Source organism: Cynara cardunculus (assembly GCF_001531365.2).
Source record: "Cynara cardunculus var. scolymus isolate 2C chromosome LG 11, CcrdV1, whole genome shotgun sequence".
Taxonomy (NCBI): domain Eukaryota; kingdom Viridiplantae; phylum Streptophyta; class Magnoliopsida; order Asterales; family Asteraceae; genus Cynara; species Cynara cardunculus.
Window position 1 is genome coordinate 2,334,248 of NC_037538.1, and position 12,928 is coordinate 2,347,175.

The window sequence follows — 12,928 nt, forward strand, 5'->3', positions numbered from 1 at the left end:
CGGTTACTGGATAATAATCACCACTCCAAAAAAACACTACACTGACGGCACCCATTGACAAATGGGTATAAAAAAACGATGCAAAATGAAAAACGACAATGACCATCCAGTTACCTGCAATAAGATGCCAAGATTTACGATAGTCGTGTCGCACGATGAGGCTATAATCGGCAATACATCTATTCTGCTACTTAAAGAAAATCATCCAAATAAAGGATGATTTCAAGAAACGAAGCTACAGACAGTAAACACCACCACATTCTAATGGTTTTGTTAGACAGAAAAGGGTAAAGAATCACAATTCTTTTTAAAAAATATTCACTTTCCCAGCTGAGACATTCATTTTACAGGCAAAATCACATGCAAACTGTCCAACATCATCGTTATTCCACCACCAAAATCGGCAAAAAGAAAAAGGGTTATATAACCTTAAAGTTCTTGAGGAGTAGGACGACGATTGATAATGCCATGGTTATCTTTGCATTATATATATATAAATATATTCCTCATACCTGCATCCAAGAACTATCATCATTAACTGGTTAAACAATATGAAAAGAAAATCTTGATACTATATAACTTACAATTAAACAACATTCTGAACATTTATGCTCCGAAGTACTGTATGAGGTCATCGTCAAGCAGAAAATCCAAATCTGGATCCAGTGAAGTCGTTGCATCGAGTCCAAGGTTGAAAGGACTATTGAACCCTGGATAATCTAGTGACAGGCTATTGATTGATGATTCAAACTGGTTGTCGACTGGTTGTTCATGATCGTTATGAAATCCACCTGGGATTGCATTCGAGTTCTCATCTCTATGCGGTTGTGACTCAGGGGCGTGGACTCCAGAATATTCTGGTCTGATTTGAAACTCGTGAACAGGCTGTTGTTCTTCGATTGGTGGCATATAGAGGCTGTAAGGAACTAGAGGATGCAATTCTGAGCTTTGAGGTCCATGGTGCACCCCAGCCACTTCATGTCCATTGGTTATGCCTAAACCTTGAGGTCTATATTCAGATTCTTGAACTGGTGGATACAGTAACATGTTCGGTGGAATCTGAACTTCGGTGCCATTGGTGGCCGCTAGTGGCCTCACGGCGGTTAATGGATGGTCTTCCGGTATGTTTTCTTGCATGGGGTAATCGACTAATGACACATCCGCTTGGTTTATATCAGGCAGCCCATCTACTAATTGCTCTTGAGAAGGCTTTGACTTCTCCCGTTTTCTCTTTTTCTCTGCCCGTGGTTGTGGTTGTTCTTTATCCGGGACCGGTGGTGGTGGATCACGAGAATGGCCAGATTGTTCGGCATCCTTTCGTGGTTGTCTTCTGTCATCTTTCGATGAGACTGAGGCGGCACCACCATCCTCAAATCCGTAAACATCATAATCACTATCATAGCTATTTGAAGGTCGATTTTTCTCAAGACAACCACCTGAAGGCGTCTCAGTGATTGCCGATCCACCATTGTCACCGCTTGACTGTAGAATCAGAGCTTCTTCACGGCTCAAAACCGCTAACCAAATTGAACTCTCTTTAGCGGTCATCTTATCTTGTAAACACTTTGATTGCCTAACCAGCCTTCTAATTTTAGCGATATTGGGAGACATATGTTTTATAACAGCAGTAAGAACCCCAACTTTCCACATCTTCTTCAAATCATGAGGCTTTTTATATGGGGGAGATTCGCCTTTCGGAAGCCTTAATCTGGTCCACCAATCTTCACCGCCGGTCGGCCACCAAGGTGGAGGCAGCCCCTTCTCTAACGGGAACTTTCTCTGTGGTGGATCACAGTGTTGCATCAAAGATGACAAAAGAGAGCCCAAGGTAGCATCTTGTAAATCTTGAAGAATGCTATTAGATCCCCCATTCTGAAGGCCAATTTGCCCTTTAGAAATGCATTCACTGTCATACTTGGCGATCGCTGCAGGCCCATTTTTGTCAAACTTAACCTTTTCTTTCCACCAAGCTCGTAAATTATCTGATGAACCACTTACGGGTTTACCCTTTTCGGGAATGATCCCATAAACGAAACCACGAGCTTTGCAGACTTCCATAAGCTTCAACATATATTTCAAAATCCCATCTTGAGCCCTTGACATCTTCTTCCTACGAGCCTGATCGCTAGTCTGCTTTGCCTTCTGCTTTCCTGCAGTTTGTTGTGCTAAAATCTTCTGTTTTTCTTTGATCCTCTTAAGCTTAATTCGATCCTTCCACATCCTCCTCTCCAAATCTTCGGCATCGATCTCTTCATCGCTTACATCTTTCTCTGCTATATTTTCACACCTTATATCATCACCTTCAATATCTGAACCATCCCCCAATCCATTCGTATCCATCACAAGATCATCCATTCCTATGAAGACCTAAAATTCCCAATAAAATCCCAAAAACCTGTAGAAACGATTCTCAGTCGACCGGTAATTTCATCGAACACCTAACATGCACTTTTACCTTCCAAATGGATCCCAATGAAATCAGAGTTACTCGAATCTTGAATCGAAACGGCTACTACTCAACCTAATAGATCGAAATGATCAATCATCAAAACTCCAATCTCATAATTCTGCACGAAACCATGTTCGCGTACATTCAAATTCTCATAAATTTAACACAAAAGACTCGAATTCAGTAGACTAATAATCAAATTGATTCAATAAAGTTCAATCTTTTCACCAGAAAAGCAAATTGAAATTAAGAAAACAACACTTTACAAGAAAGATAATCGAAATTGAAGACATGGGTCATGGGAAACACTTACCTGGCATCAGCTTTAAAATCTTTAAAGATGCATGGATGGATTCCTGAAACCCTAGTGGGGATGGAGAGAAAGAGAGAAAGAGGGGAGAAAATTGGGAAAAACGAAGCGACAAATATAATATTACCAAAATTAATAGAAGATGCGGAAGAGCATTTGCAAATTGGTGTGTTTTATGTATGCAACGTATCTGGAAGACAGATTTTAGGGGTCAAAAAGATAAGGATTTTTTTTGAAGAAATCAAGAACACATTTGCTTCTTCTTACAATCAAAATAAATTAAAACATTTAATTACGAATATAATTTAAAACTTTTAATTATTTATTTAAATATATTGAGTGAAGGGAATAATCCTGACATCTCCGACGTTTTTTTTTATGATTCTAAAAAATTACATTTAATACTAATTTTTATTTTATGGTTTTAATTATTTTATTAAAAAAGATTTATACATTTTATCTATACTATATTACAAAGCATTTGATAAAAACTCTTAAAAATTATTTTTTATGCATGAAGTATTGTATATTAATGTATATCACTTAAAATTTAATATTACAAGTAAATTATGCATAAGTACAACTTATTAAAACTTCATGTTTGAATTCGTGTAACTAATTACGGATAAACATAATCAAATTGATGATAAACATCTTATTTTAAAATATAAAAAATCTAATATATAATTAGGATAATTATCGAGTTATAACAAAATAATTAATTATTATCTTTATAAGAAAATTATATTATTAAACCAAATATAAATTATTTCGTTATTGAACCTAAATTAAATTATAATTAAAAAATTACATAAAAAATGAGAAATTTTAAATAGTTAATTTGATACTAATATTGATATATTTCTGACAAAATTTTATGATATTTTCAAATTTATATTTTATTGAAAAATAAAAACACCATCGTTTTTTCAAAATCATATAAGACCATATTATAACATCGACTGAGATAAAAAATGAAATGAAATATTAAAATCAAGATATATCTCGCTGTATTACGCAAATACCCTTTTAATATTCCTAAAATATTCTTATTAAATTGTATTTTATGTCCTGTGTTCATCTCTCTCTCCTACAAAATTAAATAAAAGTTACTTTCGTTGTCTTAAAATAAGTGTCGTTTAAAAATGTATAATTATTATATTTTTAATTAATCAAATACAGTTTCATCATTAATAAATTCAACCATAGTATAAATCATACAAACCATTTAATTAAGATATTTATAAAAATAACGAGAATTTATTTATTATGATTTAGGTATTCATATAAGGTTATCAAAATTCATTTATTATGATTCATTTTACATTATTAAACAAATGAGATATGGTTCAAACCATATATTCATTAGATTGAATGAACGATTGAGATTGGTTTGTATAATTTGTACTAATAATTGAGTTTGTAAATGAAAAGAAAAGTTTATAAAAACCCAATGAACTATTTCATTTTGAATGATTAAGTATTTGAACTATTTTCTTAAATGAAAAAATCATTAAAGATTAAGTCCCGGAACTATCTCTTTTTTAATGAAAAACTATTAAACTTCTCATTTTAAATGATTAAGCCCTTGAACATTTAAAAAAAAAAAAATAAACTGTCGAACTACAAATTTGGCTATTTACATCATTTTAACCCAAAAAACTACCTATAATTGAATAGAAAGATATTAAAGTAAAAAAAAACCTAAATCAATTTTATCATTCCTAAACCTTACGCCATTCAAACCCCACACAAACACTCCCCTCGCTACTCCTCTTCACCCCATCGTCGTCCTTCCATATCGTCTATCAGATTGTATGTCCTTACCATTGATCTCTTGCTTTTTTATTTGTTTTTTTTTTAATCTTTTGATTCGCCCTATTTTGAAAAGAGAGAGAGAAATGGATGACATAGGCCAACAACGTGATAGATGATATGAAGAATGAACAACGATGGGGCAAAGAGGGTGGTAACAAGGGGGAATGATACCGTTGTTTGCAAGGGGTATGAAGGCGTAAGATTTAGGAAATATAAAACAGATTTAAGTTTCTTTTTACTTTAAGACTTTTTTATTCAATTACAAGTTTTTTTTAAATATTCAGAGACTTAATTATTCAAAATAAAAAAGTTTAATAATTTTTTTTTAATTTCAAAAAATAATTTAAAAACATAATCATTCAAAACCAGATACTTACATTATTTTTCTAACTTTTCCCCAAGTAAAACCCCCTCTTCTTAATTAATGGACCAACATTTGACCATAAAACCTGAATTGAAAAATCAAAAAATGGACATTATGATAATTTTATAATTATATTATCATGTTTTATTTATTTCCTAAGTTTGACTTTAGAAATTAAAATTGCAATCTTTTGGACAAAAAAAGGTATGATATGGAAAGAATATTATGGGAGTGCCGACCTCAAAAGATAGATTCTCCTTCATCAAATTTTCAAATATATTTATATTCAATCATTTTCATAAAAGATATTTAACTAATAATTAAGAGCTAACATAAACAAACTGTAGACCAAAATCGTGGTCTAAATAAAATAGGAAACTAAGAAAATACACAATTAATACGATATATTCGTCAATCAATGCTGAATATTTTGTCAATTAATGAGAATATACGAGTGATCTCCCTTACAATTTTTGGAAACCAGGTTTACAAAAGTGTACATAAACATACAATAAGTATGCAATATTGTGAAAAAAATATTGCAGGTTAAAATAATTAACCGAATGAACTCAGTAAATCTCATACAAAGATGGGGGTCGAAGTGAGAACCATACGGTAAAGCTTCCTGGAGGTCAAATTTGAGATTTATAGTCTCGAAGTGAAGGTTTAAACCTTTTTTACCTTCACAAAGGCTCCTTGCTTCATTCCGGATTCCAGCATTGCATCCAGAACTGCAACATCTCGTGCACCTTCGACAAATGAGCTGCGAGGTTCGGCTTCAATCTTACTACCCTTCTGCATAAAAATTCACAAAATTGTACAATTTACAAACCGGTTATTTATAAACATTCAGTGAAAATGCAGTGTTTATAAACAACCATGTTTCTTTCCATTTGGTTCGAAAAATTCGATTAAAATAAATGCAACATTTCTATTTTGTAGGCAACTTTGTTGGGTAGTTATCATCACCCGATACTCATAACATTTGATTTTATTCACATAGCTCCTTTGTTTTTATCATTATTGAGGGATAGTTTGGACATTTAACTAAATTTGAACACTTCCATATTTTACAAGCGATAGAGGGTGTGATGCCCAATTCAGCCCAGTATATAAATAAAAGAGTTTCTCATAAGAGCATTAAATGTCGAATAAGTGTTCTACTAATCCCCTTGAAGATAACAGTCAGGAAAATCTCCAGTGGCCCGACTAAAATGGCTACATGGTTGCACATATTTGGGTACTTTCAGGTGGCCAAGTTAAGCTAAGTAATTGGAGCTAGCCAGATTGAAGTAATTTGTTTGGCTATGTAGGGAACTTCCAACTAGCAAATGCATAGGTTATATAAGCAGAAAATATGACTTATGAGATGCCTAATTGAAGAAATGGTAAGAAAGGTATAATGGTATTTGAGACGTATACTACCTGAAGACTGGCCCTTGAGATGTCACTTAGAAAAGCCTTTAGTTCTTCAGTCACCCCACTAAATGGATAGAAAGTGCTCTTTGTTTCCCCATTAGCAGTAAAGAGAGTAGCCTGTACAATAGCATCTACATGTCAAAAAGCAGTATGTGCAAAGTTCAATTCGTTAGGGGGGGGGGGGGGGTTGATTGATCTCTTGACACCACCACAGGTGAGATATACCGGGTTCGTTCGGTTTTTTTTAATAATTTATCTCCCAATGGAAAAAGCAAAAAGACTTTTTTCTAGGATCATGCTTCCATTACAAAGGATGAGATAATTCTGCATTACCACATAACCATGTCGTCCATCTTTGTTTCCTCGTTCAACTTGCACCGTCCCACTCAAGCCAACAACTCTCCACACAATCTGTAGTAGCTATCCCAACATTAATCAGAGTTCACAAATTAATAGGTAACAAAATCTGGAAGCATATAAAAGTTATAACCTTTGGTGATTTTGATGATACCAACATTACAAACACTCCTGAACACCCATTCTCCAATTGACTAGAGATGCAAGAAAGAAAAACATGTCACTTTCAGAATCTAACTTTCAAGAAAAAGTGGAAATGGTAAGAAAGGTAGGTGGTATAGGTGGTAAGTGTTAGTTTACAATAGAGAAGAAATGGTATCTGGTGGAGGCAGGGTCATATCCACATGAGATGTCATAGCCGAAACTGAAGCTACCTCGCATCCAACAAGCTGTTTGAGTAGGCAGGAATTGGGGTTAGTATATTTTGTCTCATGGGATATCTCGTGCACCTTTTATTCTATTTTACTTGCTCCTGTAACCATTTGAAGGCCATATTAGTGAAATTCGAGCTATATTGCTGCCACTTGATGTTCAAGTTCCTTCTTTGGCTCTTCTCCAATTACATGTACGACTCCAGTGATTTACTAGGTCTTTGGAATGTGATGGTATTAACTATGGTTAGGACTGGCCGGTTCACCAAATATGTCATATGCAAATATCAACTTCTTCATGAAGGTGAAAAAGGTGGAAATAGAAGGGGAAAAATGAGAAACTTACCATTCTTAACCCTGCAATGAAATGTACACCCATATCTAGGATGAACCCTCCCTGCCACATATGCAGTAAGAGAGAGAGAGAGAGAGAGAGAGAATTAGCATTCCATAAAATTTATAATTGGCTGAATGAAGATAGTGTCATTGGCAAAACATGATGTTCCATCGATATCAAATTTGTACATGCATCTTTATGATCAATAATCCTCCTATTAACTATAATTTGAATGCTTTATCATCATATGTACCAATTACGGCCCAATAGCTGATGGAAAGTTGCATTTGATTTCACAAGACATGGCCTTTCTGTAGGCTTTACAAAATGCTTAAAGCATTACCCACTTTCTCCACATCCATCAAAAACTACGCACTATGTTATAAACAATAAAAGCACCTCCTAAGAACCAAGTACACAAGAAAACTACCCCATATTGCATAACTTCTTAAAATATGAAATTGACAAAACAGAAAGAAGCATTCCATCAAGCTTAACCATGTAACTATTTACTTAGTTAAAGGATGTGTAGCCTTTCCAAATAAAGTTGCTACTTATCATGGTTGCTATGTCTTACAGTGAAATTGCGCCTCCACGAACTTGAGAAGTAAGGATTTGAACTGTTCATAGACCCTTCAACGATTACTTGGACGCTCATCATATCTCCAATTTCAGGCATCAATTTTCTGCTCTGAGAAGTGGACAGCAATTTATCTTGTAAGATCTCTGTAGTATAAATAAAAACCAAATGTGCAAGATGTAAGTACCTCTACAAAGGCAGGCTCAAACCGGTAATTTTCTGCAACAGCCCATATTGATTGAGCAGATGGATTGTTGTAAAGAGAAGTATGGCATGATAATGCAGTTTCCACCTCACTGATGGCTGAAGAGGAAATCGTGAAGCATTGAGGACTAATATTACAACCATAGAAATACCATCCACAACAGAATAAACTTGTGGACTATAAATGTGCATATGACATCTATTCCAATCAGACATACAACAACATATCAGCAGCATCTTTTTTACTCTTTCTTCAATAGAACCAAATTTTCAGAAACAGGATCTCACTTACAAGCAGCAGCTGGTTTCTCTTCAGAGCCACAAGCCAGTGAAGAAATATATAAGGAAGCAAAAGAATGAGAGATGTCAGTTAATTGCATGAACAAATGAACAGAAACAAGTACAGCACATTTTCATTTTACTGCTTCATAAAATAAAATGATCTTATCCTGCCAAATTTAATTCCAAATTATCAGTCTGCAGCCCTTGCCTGAATTTCAGAGTAGGATTACCTTGAAGAACATGCTTTCCTTCCTTCAAAAGCTTTAGCGACATATCCACCTGCATAACATGGTATGCATGCAAAGATCAACACCAAGTTCAAGTACTTTAGACGAAGATGCTGAAGTTCTATATAATATACATACAAATGAAGTTTTAGATGATGGATATAATACAATGTGCACACTTCATCATCATTTATTCAGTTCCATCTATTTGCTTCATCATATAAGAGAATTTGCCTGGAGATCCCAGGTTCAAATCCAAGAAGGAACAAAAATCCCCTTGCCACGGAGGTTCAAATGCGGTGACTCCGGGCTACCTGCAAAGCAGGTGGTTGCCCTGGGATTAGTCGGCTCGCATAGCGGGTTGAATATCCAGGTTAATCAAAAAAGAAGAAGAGAATTTGCCTCATACACATTTTCAGATGTCCATATAACTTGATATGCATATTTTCGCAGTTACTGAAGGCAAAAGAATCACAGATGATTTCGAGTTGCAGTCTTATCCTAAGGTTTCAGAATAAATTAAGATGTCCATAAACAGATGGGTCTGGCTGCAAGTTATAAGTTCAGAAGGGAAGAAGGGAAATCAGTTTTGGCTTATGAATTTCAAGGTTCAACTTTATGTATGCTAATTAGGGAACATACACGTACTTGTCTTCTATGTTAAAGTAATTATATTTGTTCAAACACTCAAAATCTACGTTAAATCCCGCCAGGTGCACTATGCGACTTTGAAGGGGATTTGGTAGTCATATGAGATCCGCATCTTGAGCCATATGCGACTGGTTAAGTGATTTGGGATGCCACATGAAATTAAATGTTGCTTAGGATGTACCAAGAGTTGTTCGTAAAATTTTGAGCGACTTGTGAAGTCGCACGAGAAGTCACTTCTGATGCACCGTAAGTTGCTTCTCTATGTATGCAAGTTTCGAGATGAAAACCGTGTTGCATCATAAATCACACCACTAATGAAGTTAATTCATATTTAACTATAAATGTTCTTTAACCTTTTCTAATAGCAATAGGAGATCAAAAATCCTAGGAACATATAATGGTGAAAGGTGAGCTCTGCATAAGCCTTTTTACTGAATTCCCTTCCTGTGCCATGATTAGAGTTCCCTTTTGTTTTTCTAATATTCAAAAAGGCACTTACCAAATTAAATAATTGAGATTAAATGTTCTCAATTCCCTAGCTCCAACACTTATATACTGTTAATACTCCTTTTTCTTGTGTAATACAGTCACCGATTTTCCATTATAACCAAAACAACTCATCTCGATTTTGAAGTTAAAATGTAACTCAAAAGTGGAAGTGGAACTCTAGCTATGGGTGGAGACCGGAGGGAGTGTACGAGTTTAGATAGTATTACTATAACAAACAGTACACAAACACATTAGATAGACACGTAATCGAAACAACAGATGATCCACTGACTGCGGGTGGGAAATACTACCATGAAATTATAACTAAAACAGGCTTAAGGCCCATTACTCACATTTTTTTCCAGTCGATTGATATGCCTGCATTCTCCAAAAACACACACATAGATCCACAGAAACGAACCTGAATTTGACCAGCAAGAGCAACAATAACCCCCACAATGTTCGAATCGCCAATTATTTCATCAAGGCCGTCGTCTCCCCACTTACACTCCACATTAGGAAATACTTTTCGCGCAATATCAGCAGCCTCCCTTGATGATTTCTACATAAAAAAATTGAATGATCATGGTCAATCAGACCACCAATAAAGTAGCTGTGAAAATCTTATTCGCTTATAATAAGTACCTCGGAGCGGCTCCAGATAGCTTTGAGAACGACGATCTCCGAGATCTCGGCGAGCCTGGGAAGGTATTGAGATTTTACGAAGATTCCAGCACCTATAATGGCGATCTGAGGAGACGCTTGAGCCATAATTGATAGAGTTCTACTGAATACTGATGCTAGCCTTTACTTGATCTCTGTGTTCAGATACTGGAGAATATTTGTTGATTTTTTATCCATGGAAGATGGAGAACAAGATCGATTGCACTGCACCTGGTTTGATTTCAATAAATTGGGCCTATTCAGATTTGGGCGGCCTAAATTATCTTTAAGTGGGCCTAGACCCCAAAAAGCATTGCACTGCAAAAGTGCAAAGCAGTGATGGTCATAAATCGGTCCCGGTCGAAAATGATAAGACTGGTCAAGGTTTTTCATAACCGGTTATGCCGGTTCCGACATTAAAAAAAAAAATTTAATTTTTTTTAATGATATATATTTTTAATACATTACAAAATTTGTAATTGGGTCATTCAAATACATGTTAAAATGTGTTTTAATATAGTTAAAATTACATTTGTCATACAAAAATACATCATAAAATTATTTGAAATTACATTTATTGATAAAATTATTTGAATTTTCGGGCTGGGCTGATCCATAGCTGGTCCCGATCCCACGAAACTGCCAAAAACCCCAACCGATCCTGGTTTTCGATCCCATAACCCGTCCTCACTGGTCCCTGTCTGGTCCTTTGCCGGTCCCAGTCCCGGTCCTCCGGCGGTCCCGGGCCGGGTCGGACCGATTTGGCCATCACTACTGCAAAGTGCAAACCAGGTTTACTAATTAGTAATATATCTCAGACCGCTCACAAGTTACAATTGGACCGGTTACAACTTACAAGTGTGCTTGAATCGGTTTGTATCGGGACCAATTAGATCTAAAGAGGTTCGTTTTCTTAATGATTATTATATATTAACCTTTTCTTTTTAAATATTATTGTAGTCACATTTTCAAATGCAACCAACTCAAAAGGTACAACCAATACAACTCAATCTAGGTAGTCCTTTCTTTTGATCAAGCGGTTGAGAAATTTATAGTTTCCATACTTTTCTCCAATTATCTCCATTACTATCTTCAAATGCAACCAACTCAAAAGGTACAACCAATGCAACTCAATCTAAGAAGTCCTTTCTTTTGATCAAATGGTTGACAAATTTCTAAGTTTTCATATTTTTCTCCCAATTATATCCATTACTTTCTCACACTCTCTCCGGTAAACCGTAGGCACCCCACAGCTTCATCCCCGGTAAACCCACAGCTTCATTCCCGACAAACCCACAACAAACTCCATGGTCAGTAACCAACCTCTCCTTGATCTGTTGCACTTCCCAACCACCGACCACCTCCATCCCTGAGTTCGTTGGGTTTCCGAACTCGTCCCTGAGATCATCCCCGAACCACATCGGAAGCTTTCATCCTTAAGATCGTGACTTCGTTCGTAAAAATCGAACCAAATCCTAAACCATAACGTAAGTTTTTCAGGTGGGAACTCCAGTGAGTTTCCATTGATTGGAGGCGATCAAGTGATGAAGAAGCAGATAAATCATGTTCGAGCAGAGAAGCAGAAGAATCTATGGAAGAAGATAAACAAAACAGTGAGTTTTTCCAGTCGGAACTCCGGTGAATTTTTGTATGAATTTTTTATACACAGATCATTTTTGTATCTGGTTTCATATATATAAAAAATGATGAATTTCTGTATATGGATATATGAAATTTTCATATATGAATCATTTTTCTTTATAGTTTCGTATATGAAAAGTGATGAAGTTTTATATATGGATCAATTTTGTATATGGATTTTTCATATATGGATCACTTTGTATATGGTTTCATATATGAAAAAAGTGGTGAATTATTTTTAAATGGTTGTGAAATTTTATTAATGGTTATGAACTGTTATAATATTACAATTATGGATTTTTATGATAATTGAATTATGAATGGTTCATTTATTAAGAAATTAATATTTTTTATAAAAAAAATTGAATTATTCCTAAAAATACGGAATCGGTTACATATGGTAATTGTATAAGATATTTAAAAAATTAATAATTTTTTTTAAAAACAAATCCAAATTATTTCTAAAAATACGAATTTTATAGAAAGACCTAAATACCTTTGGTTGTAACGGTTACAACTTTCGGAATCAACGACAAATGAGGGGAGAAGTCCGTTGTGAGATTGAGTCGGAGTTCTGGTGAGTTTATATCAGTTTTGAGGTATTTTTAATGTTTAGTTTAATGTTCTTTAACAGTTAAGTATATGAGTCGTGACAACGGTCCGGTAGAAATTTCTAGGAATCTTCAGTATTGAGTTTAATAGTTCGAATTAAATGATATATCTAATGCCAACTGATATGATTATAGGGGAGGTAATGCCAAAAATT

At 35.0% G+C, this 12,928-nt stretch overlaps 2 protein-coding genes across 7 annotated transcripts; both read right to left on the bottom strand.

Annotated features, from left to right (window-relative positions):
* Positions 1-158: 158 nt before the first annotated feature.
* On the bottom strand, positions 159-2,917 carry LOC112521957 (ETHYLENE INSENSITIVE 3-like 3 protein). 5 transcript variants are annotated; one of them, XM_025130981.1, is made up of 4 exons: positions 2,763-2,917; positions 2,456-2,521; positions 585-2,395; positions 159-512 (listed from the first exon to the last, which is right to left on the bottom strand). In XM_025130981.1, exon 3 carries the CDS (start codon positions 2,353-2,355, stop codon positions 607-609), a length of 1,749 nt encoding a protein of 582 aa, XP_024986749.1. In that variant the 5' UTR covers positions 2,356-2,395; positions 2,456-2,521; positions 2,763-2,917; the 3' UTR covers positions 159-512; positions 585-606. The 5 variants fall into 5 exon arrangements, with proteins under 5 accessions (XP_024986749.1, XP_024986747.1, XP_024986748.1 ...); XM_025130979.1 differs by having other exon boundaries at positions 2,456-2,567; XM_025130980.1 differs by having other exon boundaries at positions 585-2,521.
* A 2,439-nt stretch (positions 2,918-5,356) lies between these two features.
* Positions 5,357-10,713, bottom strand: LOC112521249 (uncharacterized oxidoreductase C26H5.09c). 2 transcript variants are annotated; one of them, XM_025129998.1, is made up of 12 exons: positions 10,504-10,713; positions 10,280-10,420; positions 8,722-8,770; positions 8,502-8,519; positions 8,193-8,308; positions 8,003-8,116; positions 7,435-7,485; positions 7,018-7,106; positions 6,851-6,911; positions 6,694-6,771; positions 6,367-6,477; positions 5,357-5,733 (listed from the first exon to the last, which is right to left on the bottom strand). In XM_025129998.1, exons 1-12 carry the CDS (start codon positions 10,627-10,629, stop codon positions 5,608-5,610), a joined length of 1,080 nt encoding a protein of 359 aa, XP_024985766.1. In that variant the 5' UTR covers positions 10,630-10,713; the 3' UTR covers positions 5,357-5,607. The 2 variants fall into 2 exon arrangements, with proteins under 2 accessions (XP_024985766.1, XP_024985764.1); XM_025129996.1 differs by having other exon boundaries at positions 5,357-5,736.
* Between the last annotated feature and the right edge of the window lie 2,215 nt (positions 10,714-12,928).

What these genes read in the sequence shown, in the direction of transcription:
- LOC112521957 (XM_025130981.1), bottom strand. Translation starts at nt 2,355, where the DNA reads ATGGATGATCTTGTGATGGATACGAATGGATTGGGGGATGGTTCAGAT.
- LOC112521249 (XM_025129996.1), bottom strand. Translation starts at nt 10,629, where the DNA reads ATGGCTCAAGCGTCTCCTCAGATCGCCATTATAGGTGCTGGAATCTTC. An exon ending in CTCTTGCTGGTCAAATTCAG is followed by an intron (nt 8,771 to 10,279) that starts GTTCGTTTCTGT and finishes CATGTTATGCAG; the next exon opens with GTGGATATGTCGCTAAAGCT. An exon ending in TTGAGCCTGCCTTTGTAGAG is followed by an intron (nt 8,117 to 8,192) that starts GTACTTACATCT and finishes TCCACTTCTCAG; the next exon opens with AGCAGAAAATTGATGCCTGA.